Source organism: Candoia aspera, chromosome 1 (assembly GCF_035149785.1).
Source record: "Candoia aspera isolate rCanAsp1 chromosome 1, rCanAsp1.hap2, whole genome shotgun sequence".
Classification (NCBI taxonomy): Eukaryota; Metazoa; Chordata; class Lepidosauria; order Squamata; family Boidae; genus Candoia; species Candoia aspera.
Window position 1 is genome coordinate 272,546,227 of NC_086153.1, and position 14,146 is coordinate 272,560,372.

General features: G+C 41.2%; 1 protein-coding gene across 6 annotated transcripts in view; it reads right to left on the minus strand.

Annotated features, from left to right (window-relative positions):
* Positions 1–1,411: 1,411 nt before the first annotated feature.
* The window catches only part of PACSIN3 (protein kinase C and casein kinase substrate in neurons 3), a 29,739-nt gene continuing 17,004 nt past the window's right edge, over positions 1,412–14,146 (minus strand). For 3 of the 6 annotated variants that reach the window (XM_063289702.1, XM_063289704.1, XM_063289703.1), the window contains exons 2-11: positions 10,985–11,085; positions 10,525–10,681; positions 8,943–9,178; positions 8,257–8,412; positions 7,850–8,025; positions 7,521–7,641; positions 6,861–6,994; positions 5,722–5,787; positions 5,054–5,214; positions 1,412–1,752 (exon numbers count right to left, since the gene is read on the minus strand). In XM_063289702.1, the coding sequence (XP_063145772.1) occupies positions 1,637–1,752; positions 5,054–5,214; positions 5,722–5,787; positions 6,861–6,994; positions 7,521–7,641; positions 7,850–8,025; positions 8,257–8,412; positions 8,943–9,178; positions 10,525–10,681; positions 10,985–11,038 (1,377 nt within the window). In that variant the 5' untranslated portion in view covers positions 11,039–11,085 and the 3' untranslated portion in view covers positions 1,412–1,636. The remainder of the gene's footprint in view (positions 1,753–5,053; positions 5,215–5,721; positions 5,788–6,860; positions 6,995–7,520; positions 7,642–7,849; positions 8,026–8,256; positions 8,413–8,942; positions 9,179–10,524; positions 10,682–10,984; positions 11,086–14,146) is intronic. The other 3 variants (XM_063289706.1, XM_063289707.1, XM_063289705.1) reach the window with 3 other exon arrangements.

The window sequence follows — 14,146 nt, forward strand, 5'->3', positions numbered from 1 at the left end:
GGGAACTACTGATCAGTGAAATAGTTTTCTGAGCCTCTATGAAGTGGTTGAGTTCCAAAGTTGTTACATGCTCTGGAGCAGGGTTTCTCAACCTCAGCAATTTTAAGATGTGTGGACTTGAACTCCCAGAATTCCCCAACCAGCCAAAGTAGATTTAATTAAAGGATATCATCCCAGTCCAGCCTAAGTCTCATACCACAACTAGACAATGACCAGCATTAGACTGCAGCAAATGTCGGATGAAGTAACAGTCATGGTTAAAGCAGCAGTGAGAACAGCTATGTGCACCATTTTCAGAACCACTTCATGAGATAGTCAGTTGTTTGGGTGGTTTTTTGCAGTCAGAAAGAGCATTGCATGCCATCACACTAATGCATTTCCGCTATAAATGCCACTGAATGAAAAGGCTGCCTGCTACATATGCATACTACCTCAACATTTTATGTCGTTTGTTGGATGGGTAAGACAACAGTGGCCTGTTTTTCCCATTAGCCACTCCCAAGGTAAGGAAACCCTTACTCAGTGTAAACCTAATTGCTCCTTAATAAGCACTTTTGTGTTGCTTATCCTTATCCTACATGTATCTCCCCATTCAATCTGTAAACTGCCTAGAGTCCAGCTGGATTGGGGCAGTGAATAAATGAAATAAATAAAGTCAGAATGTCAAACTGGGCACTGAATTGGAATATTAAGAATAAGGCTTTTGCTGAAAAGCTGAGCTCTGCTTTAATATTAGGGCTGACCAGATCCAGGATGCAAAAATCCAGATGCCCAGAAGATGGCATTAGCGACCTGAGAGTTTTCTGTGTCTCTTTGCTGTCATCTAGGGATCACCTGGATTTTTGCAGCCATGATATAAACATAATCCAAACAGAGTTTGCTCATTTGGTTTAACTAAAATGTTTCTAAATGGTCAGGTTTGAATATGAATATATTCAAACCATTTGCTGCATTTCATTACAGATGTAAATCAGTTTATATATTTTAAATTATATTTGAAATCATTAAGGAAAATACTGTATGATTTGATCTAGTGTTTAAATTTAAAAACAATGTTATTTAAATAATCCAGAAAAAAATTGCTTGAATTCATTATCTTACAGTATGTAATTATGCCTGAATAACTTATCCCTCAACTATGACACTCGGTCATAATTTAACTTCCTAATATTGGGGGTGGGGAGTAATAACTTGCATGGCTTGTGCTGACTCGTGACAGTGGTGAAGGGCATGCACTTAGGATGGCTTCTTGATCTAGGAGAAGTTATTTTAAATTACTCTTCCAAATTTGCTTTTAAAGCAATAACTAGAAGGATGAAGATGTTGAATTCTCTACTCCCCCCAATCACAAATGGATATTTTGCTGCTTGCAGGACATTTTCTTTTTTAATCCTCTACAGTACCCAGGAACTTCAGAAAATGTTGTATTTCTTTATTAGGAAAAAAAATCACCATATTTCTAGATGTTTAAAATGAAGCACTTGTTACAAGAAAAGAATGTCCCCAGAAAGGTCCAGATTATTTCATTTGTTTCTTTTGTATGCAAGTTGGAAGCCCGTGATTTGGGACTTCAGCAAAAACTCATCACACGATGCACTTAGCCAGGAGGTTGCAGTGATGGGGAGGGGCAAAGCAATCATGAAATAACCTTTGCTACATAGTTAGCAGGATACAGTCCAACCTGACCGGCCTGAAGCCGGCCTTTGCACCATCCCTGTTCATCCTCTTCGCTGATCTTCATAAGCTCTTCTCCTGGAGGAAGACAAAACATCAGCATTAAACAAACAGAGGCCTCTCAGATAATCACTTACATGGGGGTAAACACACCGACCCCTAATGGCATGCATGTAGGAAGCCCCAACAAAGGAAGAGGGGGATGGGAAACGAAGTTGAAATAGATGGTATAACAGATGACACTGCAAGAACTATAAACGGTATCTGATCTGTCCACAGCCTAAAGGAAAAGGGGCTTGAGCAAAAATAAAACAAAAGTAGGTGATCCTAGTCTTTTGGGGCTCTGATCTTGCCAAAAGCAAACCCCACATTTCCCCCAAGTGAATCTGCCTCCAAACATGCCAGCACATGCATCGACTCTTTCCACATAAGCAACTTAACCATCCCCTCTCCATATTGCTTAGTTCACATTTCAGCCCCTACAGCATGCAAAGTGGGATGGTTTGGGCTTTTACTGCTCTGGCATTTTTAGTTTTTCCTGCCAGCTCAAAAGTACCTGTCACCTTCTGTATTACTTCTCCTTCTCTGCTTTGCCAGAGCGCACTACCAGGTTCAGGAGCCTTACCTAATTTTGCCTATTTTCCATTCCCCCTCCCACCATGTGGCAGGAAGCAGATTAGAATCAGGATGCCTACAATGACTGTCTACAGAAGCCCTGCTTTTGCAGAATCTCTGGGGTTTTGTTTCAATTTTGGATGTTGGAAGAAACAATGCTGAGGTAAAGAGTATGAATAAAATGTGGAGTTTGCTGGCTGGCTGGACATTAGGTGAATTTTAAACAAGGATGGGTATATTTGTTGACCAAACAAAGCTAATTGACTGGGTCATTTAATTCAATTTTGGAATCTGCATAGTGCACTTATTCTCCCTCAAGACCAAGTTAAGCAGGTATTGTGCACAGAACCAGTGGGGAAATCTCAGGCCAGAACATTAAGCCCCATTATTTGAAGTCTATTCTACTGAAAGCTGGTGGGTTTCATTTTCAGGCAGGAGGCTGGGATCAGTGTTACCTTCTGTTCCACATACAGTCATGATATAAAAGCCTGCTGGAAAAAAAGTCATTCTACAGAAGAGTACCTCAAACAGATCTTTAACTCTTAGAATATTCCTGTGTGGTTCAGATCTGATTTACTAAAAGCATGCAGATGTCAAAAAATTATTGAAATTAAAAACAACTTTTAATGCTGTACCCATTGCATTAGAAAGGCACTGTTACTTGTTTCAATTTTGTATTTAAGGATAAATGTCAACTTCAAATTAAATTTAATGAAATGCATTTAATAAATAGGACCAGCCAACAGGGTTTTTTCCCTTCATGTATCATGTATTTCTATTGAACTGATACTGGGAGATGATTAATTATGGGTGTCATCAGCAGTAGCATTTATATGGGAAAGTATGCCTCTAACGTACCAAAATTTCAAGGAAGAGAAAGATCCCATTCCCGTAAGCCAAAGTGAGGAATTTGTGGCTCTCCAGATTTTGCATAACTCTAGATCCCAGGCAATATGACCAAAGCTAAGTGATGCTAGGGATTGCAATTCAGCAATATCTTAGCAGGGGATGGGGGGGCAGGGGACTAATTTAAACTATTTAATTTATAGTCCGCCTGACTCCCAAGCGACTCTGGATGGCTTACAACTCTCCCTCTTTGCTGTAAATCCTTGGAGACATGATATAAATTCAGTAGAGCAAGCATAAATTGATTGTTATTTGATCAGCACAATTCCTTTACTGTATTTAGCAAGCATACTGTATGTGGACTAAGCTCTGAAGGAAGCCAGAACTTTAGGAAAGTCACTGCATCCTTTTTATCTTTTCCAATGGCAGAAAGGGGATATAAAACAGGAAAAACCATGTTTACAGTTCTCTCTTGATTTGAAGTTATATAGGTGGATTTTGGAGTGCAGAAACGGTGGCCAAAAGTGGCCTGATTCTGTTTCTTATACCACAACCTCATGCTACAGGGAATGTGAATCATGTTATTACAGACACATCAAACCAAAATAAATTAGTATTACAACAATTAATAATGACAACTGAGCAGTTCACATGTAGGGTGCAAGCAGTTCCAGTTTTCAGTTTGAATTTTTTTTAGTTAATATAAAAAGAAGGAAAAAAGCACATTTCTGCAAAATAAAACTTTAAGGAAGGCATAAATAAAATATTTCTAAGATCCAGAAGGCCCCAATGGACACTCTCTTCAGTCTGTCCTCATATAATGAGGCTGATACTTATTTCTGAACGGGAACATATCAAAACCACTTGAGAACTGATTAAGCATACAGACCTTTAGCTTTAACCATGTGGCAAGGCTGTAGCCATTAGGAATGGTAGTGTAACCTTTCCATTGCATTACTCATAACCACTCAGGAATCCAAAGAAGCAGAAATGAGATGTTTAGCATATCACGTCTATGGGACCAACAAAGGCTGTCTGCTTTTGGTGAGGCACATAGTCCTATACAGTGCAGTTAAATTAATGGCTACTCATTTCCAGGGATTGCCAGCTGCTGCTCAAAGATGCCTGTGTCCAATTTTTCAACATTTATTTCTTGACACTTGGCTCTATTTTTATTGCTATGAGCAAGGGAATGTTCTTGAAGAACAGTGAAACACTGGCCATTTTGCATCAACAATGAAAGGAACACAAGAGCTAAGGACATGGCTCAGTCATATATATAGGATGCCTCAGGAATAATAAATTGTTTAAAATGTCTTTAAAGCAAGCCTATGTCTTTGGGGGGACGCGGTGGCGCTGCGGGTTAAACCGCTGAGCTGTCGATCGGAAGGTCGGCGGTTCGAAACCGCGCGGCGGGGTGAGCTCCCGTTGCTCGTCCCAGCTTCTGCTCACCTAGCAGTTCGAAAACATGCAAATGTGAGTAGATCAATTGGTACCGCTTCGGCGGGAAGGTAACGGCGTTCCGAGTCGTCATGCTGGCCACATGACCCGGAAGTGTCCTATGGACAACGCCGGCTCCAAGGCTTAGAAACGGAGATGAGCACCGCCCCCTAGAGTCGGACTCGACTGGACTTTACGTCAAGGGAAACCTTTACCTTTACTATGTCTTTGGGAGAAGTTGAAAATGGCACTTATTTGAATTGTTAATCATCTATTCTTTCTAGCAATGCAAGCTGCTTAATTTTAATATGTCTTTCCTCCCCAGTTTCTAAGCAAACTCCTATGGGTCAAATAGCATAGATTCTCTCATATCCAGTTAGAAGAGTCTTGGGGCCATCAAGATCTTAAGTGCTGTGAACTGTCATTCAGCAGCCCCAAACACAATGGAAAGCAAGTTAGAAGATTAATGCATTTGTACCTGCTTTAAAGCTCAGTTCATCAGCCTCCTGTCCTGTGTAATCATACAGAGCTCGCACTCGCACACCTGGTACCTTTATATCTTCCTCATGCCCATTGACCTCCAGGCACTTCTTGGGAGCGTCCTCATCTGACCACTCTGAGATTTCTTCTTTCCCTCCACTATTCAAGGAATGGGAGAGAGGGCAAAATGGGTAGGAAACAAAGGTAATTAAGCAACTAAAATTCACTTTAAAATAAGTACCTCTCCCCAGATCATGCAATGTTCTAGAATGAGAATAAAGAAGAGGCAGATACCACAAGATGAAAGGCAGAGATACCCATGGAAGTAACTGAGACAGAGACAAAAATGGCAGATCAGCAGCAACAGCTCCTTTCCAATAACCTTGACCAATTCTGAAAATCGGTGACAGGCTTTCCCATTCAGATGTCCTCCTCATTCGTTGGGACAGAGCTCCCAGAATTTCCAACAAGCATTGAGAATTGTAATGCCTACGTGTCTGGGTTTAACTGGAGGGCCACCACATAATTGTTGAGAGGGTAGACATACTCATTTGTGAAAAAAGAAGTAAGAGTATGCATCGTGCTCAACTTAACTACAAAGTATTAAGCTACAGCAAAGAAAAAGAAAGAGACAGGGATCCTCAAAAGTCTTAGTTTCATACTAACTTCATACAGGATGAAGCTCTCAGGGTGTCATAGAAGTGGCTGTTTTGTTCCTCTTGGTATGAAAACCTGTGGATTTGCAAACAAGCCCTTTAAACTGGAAAAGAGATAAGACCATGCCATAATCCTCTTCCAGGAATACACAATTAAGGAAGCAGACTCTGGTAGAGGAGTTAAGTACACAATCTTCTAAGGACGTCTCCATTATGTAAAATTGTACCAACACCCAGTTTTATAAACCTGTACCAGTAGCATGCTTGGTGTATTATCTGATCATATTTTGGATGCACGGAACCCAGCCACAAATCCTACAATGTCTGTCACCTATCAACTTCAGTGCAAGACTAACATGTATTGTTTGGTTGTTTTCTCTATATGAAATGAGCTGTTCCAGGAAAAGAATGTAAGAATCCAGAGCTACTGGTGTTCAGGTGGAGGAATTTTTTCCCCTAAATTCAGCAATAGGTGGAAGAAAAATTCTGCTAGAATCTTCATTCACTGAGACTAACTTTAGGGACTTCCACTCTTTCAACTCATCAAGCAAGAGTAATGCATTCCATGCAAATACAGCCCTAAATCTATTAGGCCAACAGTTGGCCTTCTGGTATTGCCAAACTAAATCCCAGCATCCCTCATTGTCAGCAGTTCTTAAGGACAACAGGTTCCATGTTACTGCATTAGTCTACCGAATTTATTGCAACATTTGCAAGGAAATGGCTTCAGAAAATGTGAATTCCAATTAAGGGTTTAAAGGTAAAGGTAAAGGTTTCCCTTGATGTAAAGTCCAGTCGTGTCCGACTCTAGGGGGCGGTGCTCATCTCCGTTTCTAAGCCTTGGAGCCGGCGTTGTCCGTAAGGACCCGTCCGTGGTCATGTGGCCAGCATGTCACGGAACGCCGTTACCTTCCCGCCAAAGCGGTACCTATTGATCTACTCACATTTGCATGTTTTCGAACTGCTAGGTGAGCAGGAGCTGGGACTAGCAACGGGAGCTCACCCCGCCGTGTGGTTTCGAACCACCGACCTTCCGATCGGCAGCTCAGCGGTTTACATAAGCTTTTTAAAATGTTTACTCTGCTTCTGAGGAATAAATGACATTGTGTTCCCTGCTTGAGAGTTGGATGCGACAGCTGCAATCTTTACCTCTGTTTGGTTGGCGGAGGGGTCTCTTTCACACCATCTCCTGCAGGCGCAATACTAGTCAGAGTCACATCTTCACCACTTCTGCCACTTTTCTCCTTCTTGGAGATTGCCTGTGGTGTTTCCAGAGACCATTCCTGGCAGTGGGGAGAGAAGTCTCTGAATGCTTTCTGGATATTGAACACCTGGACTACTTCCCCCATTCACAGTTTCTTGGCCCTTTTGCCCATCCCCTACCCACGAGAGAGAGAGCTCAAAGAAGACATGGTGTGAGATCTCTGTCTCCAACAGAAGCCTCTTGTCCACCTTTCCCCCCCCCCTGGAGTAAACTTAGAATACTATAGCTTCATATCTACAGCATTCTGTAGGGAGAAGGATCTTCAGATTAAGTGCCCTGTTTTATCGGGGGGAAGGGAAGGATCGCTGCTTATTCAAAGAGCATATGCCTTGCATGAAAAATGTCCCACATTCAGTCCCTGGCATTTCTGAAAAGACTAAGTTCTGCCTGCTTCTGCTGCTCCAAAAGTTTTGTCCTTTACAAGGTTTTCACAATAGCATTACCAAGCCCCAATTTTAGTAGGATGATAAAAGCCGAGACTGAACTTATATCCTTAACCAAGGACAAGCTTTGTGATAACTTCCTCTCAAACGACAATAGCCTACCTGAAACTGAGGCCAGTTCATAGCCATGCCTGGTCCATGGGTACAGCGCCACCACTTCAGATCCTCTTGTTCATCTGCTGCCATTATTCCCTGATGCAAATCTCGATAAAGTGTATGGAAGCTGCCATTGGAAGAAATACACACCAGCCACACATTTTATTGAAGAGTTAAGTACGAGGGAAAAGAGGTTACAAAAATGTTGGTGTAACTGTTGCTAGTGCAGAGAGAGATGATCTTTTAAAAACTACCTTCACCCAAAATCATTCTTATCTTACAGGGTGTTGTCAAAGGCATAGAAGGACTCGCTGTGTGTGTCTTCAATTTCTCACCTGTCATTGACAGACAAGTTAAGATGGTTGTGCATATCCAAGAACATCTCTTTGAAAAAACCCAGACGTTTGCACTCTGCTTCCTGGCAGCCCTCAAACACCTGCTCCATGTCCTCCATGTAGCGAGGATTGTAGCGGTTCAGCTCTTCCAACATCTTCTCATACTGATCCTTGCTCTAGAGGAAACCCAACAAAATGTAAGCAGTAGAACTGGGAAGTTCCCTACTGAAATAAAACTCAGGGTATCGAGATTTCCCCGGGCCAACAATACATCCCAAAATAAGAACCTAAAACCTGGAGATCACAGAGGGGCTACTCTCTCTCCAGCCATGGAATGTCATTAGCTGTGAAGACTCCATACCCCCAATTTTGGATTGAAGACTCTCTCTCAACTAAGCACGACCTACCTTCTCTGCTTCTTGTGAACATTTCTCCACTCGTTCTTGCAGTTTGCGCATCTGCTCCTGTGATACAGAAGAATCTGCCTTGGCATGATTCTCTCGTGTCTGTGCAGTCTTCTCCTCTTTTCGAGCAGCATGATAATTCTTTTTTGAAGTTTCCACCTTACCCACAGATACGTTAAATATTACATCAAGCATTTCAGCAGAGTTGCTTTCAGCACATAGCAACAAACAACATTTCTTGTATTTAACAATAAGTGGCAGAAAACTTTAACTGCCATTTATATAAAAAAAAAAGTTCTGTCCCACAGGGCCAAAGACAGACACATCTATTTGGCCAATTTCAAAATCAGACTACATTTTAGCAGCTCCCCCACTAGGAATGTACACAGTAGCCTATATCAAAAATCGTTCTGTCAAATTTAGGCATAATTATGTGATTTTCTTTTAAAAAGGGCAAGGGAATTGGCATTTTCCATGGAACACTTTTTCCTAGTCTATGCACTTCTGGATGCAGTTTTCCACCAAATATTACATTGAATTCTGCCATTCCTTAACCAGATTAGGTCCAACAACATGAGGCCAAACATTTACAGTGGACTGAATCAGCTACTTATATTATTCAAGATCCTGTGGATGGTAAATTTCCTGATTTTCCCTCCACCCGTCTTCAGGTTGCACATCCAACTCACATCCTTCAACTTTTTCACCCAGGGCTTCTGGGCCTTGCGGAATCCATCCTCAGCTTCCTTTGTCTCCCTAAAGCCCCCAATCAACTGCTTATGATAGGCTTCCTTCTGCCAAGCCTTGACCTTTTCTGAGTCTTCACCAGCTAGACGATTCCGTACTTCTAGATGGATCTCACTAAGTTTGTCTGCAGCAGTCAGAAATGCATGCCAGGCTTTTTCCAAAGTGCCATATTGAGGTCCTAGGAGTCAATAAAAACAGTGTAGCAATATAAGGATACCAAATATAAAAGAGCTACGTTCTGAAGCCAAACTTCATCTGTTATCAAAACATCTATCCTACAAATGTTTGAAACAAATAATATCCAGAGAGTGAAAGCTGCATGGATGTGTATGAGTGTCTATGTAAACTGGCAGACTCAAGTGTCTATGAGTCTGCCAATTTATGTAGATGTATTATGGGGATAAAACTGCAGGAGAATACCTGCACCATTTTAAGCTGCTGGAGGAAAGATGGAGGTAAAGATCTAAAACATACACAAATAAGTAATAGAGCGTGTTAATAAACTCTTGTTTAATTTCTGTTTCACAAAGACTTGTTTAACTCCTATAAACAGTAATACCTATAAATATCAAGCTGATCAGAATGATCATTTTATTTGTACTGGCAGTCATCAAACCTGCACGTCACTTTATTTTCTGTCTATTATTACTCACAGATTTCCTAGCAGATAACGCAAGATTGCCTTTTGTCTTTTCTACAAGTCTTAGACAAACTTTATGGACTCTTGACTTTTTCCTATTTAAGTCAAAATTTCGTGCCTATTCAAAAGCCAGTGTAGAAAGCCGTCAGCCATTTTCTTGGAAGTAGCAGCATCAGCTCTTCAAAATTCATCCTTCAGACTTTGTGGGAAGTTTACTTTATAACCAAAATGCTTCACAGCTTTCCTTGGTTTAACAAAACTACTTCTTGGTGGACAATTGAAAAGTTTTCTCCATGAAAGATCAATTCTTTCTAAAAACAGGAAGAGCACACTGTGGGGCCTGTTTGCAAGGAAGTTTCATCTGACAGGACTTAGGAGATGGGCCCTTTCTGCCGTGGACTTTTCTGCCGTGGCACCCGCCCTCTGGAGCATCATCCCTCCTGAGCTAAGGTTGGCCCCATCCCTTGTGACCTTCCGGAGAGCTCTTTAAACCTGGTTTTTCCAACAAGCCTGGGATGCCCTGGTGAGAGGGACCCTGCGTGCTGGCTATATCATATGTAATATCTCCCCTCTTGTGATCTTGCTTTATTTTGTTTTTAATCTACGTTTAACTGTTTTTACTGAATGTTTTAGTTTTGGTTTTATTGTATGCTGCCCAGAGTCACTTTGAGTGAGATGGGCAGCCATAGAAATTTGATTGATAAATAAATAGTTGCATAGAGCATCTCTATTTCTTGGAATATTTGTTTAAACTGAGGCGGCCATATCTTCTCACCCACCCACTGTAAAAATATCTTCTGAAAACCACAAGGGAACAAGTTTTCCAGCAAATTTTTAAAATGTGTATCATCCCTATTTTGAGCCATATGCTCCTTCTATAATACCTTTTTCTACAGTTGTCCTCCATTTGCGGGACCAATCTGTTAGCTGTTGAGCATAGCTCTTCTCAATTTTGGCTCTCTCTTGAAAGCAGGAGACAAGGTCGTTGCATAGCCGGTTTCCATCATCCACCCGCTTCACTGTCCTCTTGTAGTTGCCAGGCTGAAATTGGACTACAGTGTCAGTCACTCTGAATTATTTCCAAGCCCTTGTAAGCAGAGATAGAAGGCTTGTGTATCACAGTCACAAATGTCAAACTTAATTATTACTATTAAGCACTAAAATGGTACAATCATAAAATGGTACCGTTAAAAATGGTATCAGAATCACCTGCTCTAGGCTTGCTGTTGTTGCCTTCAATTCCTTCAAGAGGAATTTAAACCATGAGGTGTTAGTACTTCTGCTTGGATTCTCCCCAACTCTTGTGGAAGCAGCACCCTATCCTCTCATTTACTCCACTCTTACCTCCCAGAAACTGCCACTGGGAGCCTCTCCACCAGTATCATCCTCTGTAGACATCACTCTAGTTTCCTTGCAGCAGAAAATGTTTGCAGATTTTGGTGCTCCTGAAAAGAAATGTACACAAAATGGAACATGGCAATTCAGCTAAGAGGTTGAAAGAAAGAAGTCCTCCATTTCTCCCTATAAATAGACTAGCCTTAATTTAGGAATATAGACTAACTACCAAAGGAACACAAATGAGACAACTTCAAGTTCTTTATGAGTATTACCAGCACCATCTGACTGAGAAGAAGGACATCTAGTTAATGCCAAGAAGGTATTAACCAACTATAGACCAGTATTCCCAACAGTGAAAAGATCTGAAGCACTACACTGCTAGACTGAGACATGGTATGGATGGGGGGGGGTGCCTGTGCATTCACACATATTGTAGGACTGGGGCAAACAATATTTTTGCATAGGACTACACAGATTTTTACATGGACTACATTTAACTCTACAGATAACAGTAATCCCCTTTTCGGGAGAGATGGGCTGTGATAGAAATTTGAAATAAATAAATAAATAAACCAAAAGTGATACTAATTCTCCCTCACTGTTCCACTGCTTGGCAGTTCCATAAATGGAACCTCTTCCTACCCATCACCCTCATGTCTCCATATCTTCACACAGGAATCCAGAGCTGTGCCATTCAGCTATTGCAAATGTAACAGTGCACTGGTGCTTGGGTGTCATATAAAAGCCACTTGTGCTGGGACTACAGTTCCCAGAACGGCTGGGGAATTCTGGGAGTCATAATACATTTGAAGGACACCAGATTTCAGAAGGCTAATTTAAAAAATATGCAATACATATAGCAAATGAAGATTCATACTGAACTCCACCATCCTTTTGACAACACTGAAATTCCCACTACCACCTTAATAGCAACAGCTCATTAAAGACTAGCTGAGTTAATGACTGACAAGCCTGCTCAACTGCAGCTCGCTGCCCCCTGTACATTCCAGTCTATAAAAAGCTCCCCCACACCCTTGAAAAGTATCCACTTGGCACCAGGCAAAGGGGGATTCTCACAGCAGAGAGGACCAGAGTTTCATCCTCCCTCCCATCCTCTGTAGCAATGTTTCCCATAAGGTGAGATCTTCCTTGAGAAAGAGACTCATAAATAGGTAAGAGAGTTAAAGCCAACACAATCTGCTCTATCAGCCTTATCCTGTTGCATCAGAAAGAGCTTTAAAAATGCATGGCCCTTCCTTTAATAGATGCTGAAAATTCTAACAGCTTTAGTTCACCTGGCTGCTAAGGAAGTTAAATTCGTTTGTGGAGCCAGGCAGAAGACTCAGACACACCAAATGGCCTAAACTTTTTGGTTAAGAGCTCCACATCTGAGAAAGCAATATTCCTGTCTTTCTCTGCCACACTACATACCAAATGCAGGACCAAGTGCCAAGGTTAGCAGGGAAACCTTGGGGCTCTTCTTGATCAATGTGCTGGGAAGGAGTAGCATGAACTTGGCTTTATAGCTGACTCTAGTTGGTCTGACTCAAACACATCCTTCTGACTGTGTCAGTCAGACAACTAAAACAGCCCTGATATCAGAAAGAGCCAAAACAAACATGGCTTGTCAGTCAGTCAGGATTGGCATTGTGCCAGGCTCTTGCACCTGCCACAATTAATCCTCCTTGTTTCCTCCTCTGACACTTTTTCCAGCCAGGATCCAAGTATTATTATTTTACATTATATATGTGTAATGATAGTTTATGCATGAAGCAACATAGCCACGTGAACCTTTTACCAGTTGTCACCTGTCCAGTTTCAGAAGTCAGGGGTACATGAGAATGGCCTCCAACCATATGCTTAATGCATGGAAAGGAAGAGGTAGTACCTACAGGGTCCAGTCAGATAGGACTTTTTAAAAGGCAAGTGGCACAGCCTTGAGCTGTGTTCAGAAGCTGGTCAGCAGTCAATAAAACTATTTCCAAACTGCTCCTTAGGAAAAGTGCAGCTGCTGATTGCAAAGATTTTTTCCCATCATTATTAAACTGAAGCCTGAAGTCCAGCCTGAGGAACAGTCCTCTAATCTAATGAGGCCTGCAGAACTGGAAACTTATAAAGAGAGCAACAAGTCAAGAGAAGGATGCCAAGGGAATGGACTGCATTGTCCCCAATCAAACGACGTCACCCCATGTTTCTTGGCAGCCTAATGCATAGCCAAAATGACAACTTCTCTAATGGGTTATATAGATTTGATCATGTAGAAGGACTATCTGTCCAACTGGTATTTTTAACATTTGGGAAATCAATTCAGTATTAAGTTTAACCTTGCATTCTTTCTGCAAACTGAAGGGAAGTATAAAGATAATTAATTTGCCTGGGGTAAGCATTACATTGAGAAAACTGTCATTTATTCAGGACTCAGCCAAGTAAACAGCTATTTATTTCAGGCCGATTAAGATGTCTCCCTAGAGCTCTATTTAAGTTCATATGCAGGGGATAGTCCTTTCCCATTACAATCAGGAATCATTATTTCCTTCAATCTTAAAAATAATTCAACTCAAAACCATAAAAAAGTCAAACCAAACAAATATTATAAGAACTTAAAAAGCAAACAACTTGTTTTGGGGAAGGGAAAAGATTGTCAAGAACGTGGGTATTCTCAAAAAATAGTTTCCATGCCCCCACAACTGCTGGTCCGTGAAAATGGGGGTGCCTCAAAATATGATCAGCAATAACATGCTGTATATTTAAACTTCTCCAGTAACTAAAAGGACTAGATATTTGCCTTGAGAGGGCACTCCCAAAACTATCCCTGAAAAGACAGATGGCTGCATTAGATTGCTTAGCTGTGTCTTGTTACATGCCAGAGGGGGCAATAATAAGATTTTCAACCTATGATCAAGGGACCAGATTGACTATCCTACATGGGGGCAGAGATGAAAATAGCTAAATATTTATGGGACAGTCTCAATCTACTTGGAAAGAAGTCTGAGTCAGAAGCAGGAACAAAAAGCACAAATATCCTAGCAATCTTCCACATCATGTTATTTTCATGTGAGTCAGAAAATGGATTTCTTTGATTTCACAGGCTATTAAATGAAGTAAATATAACACATTATTATATGGGAATGCTGCAAAGGAGGAACATCTATTAATCACATACCCATT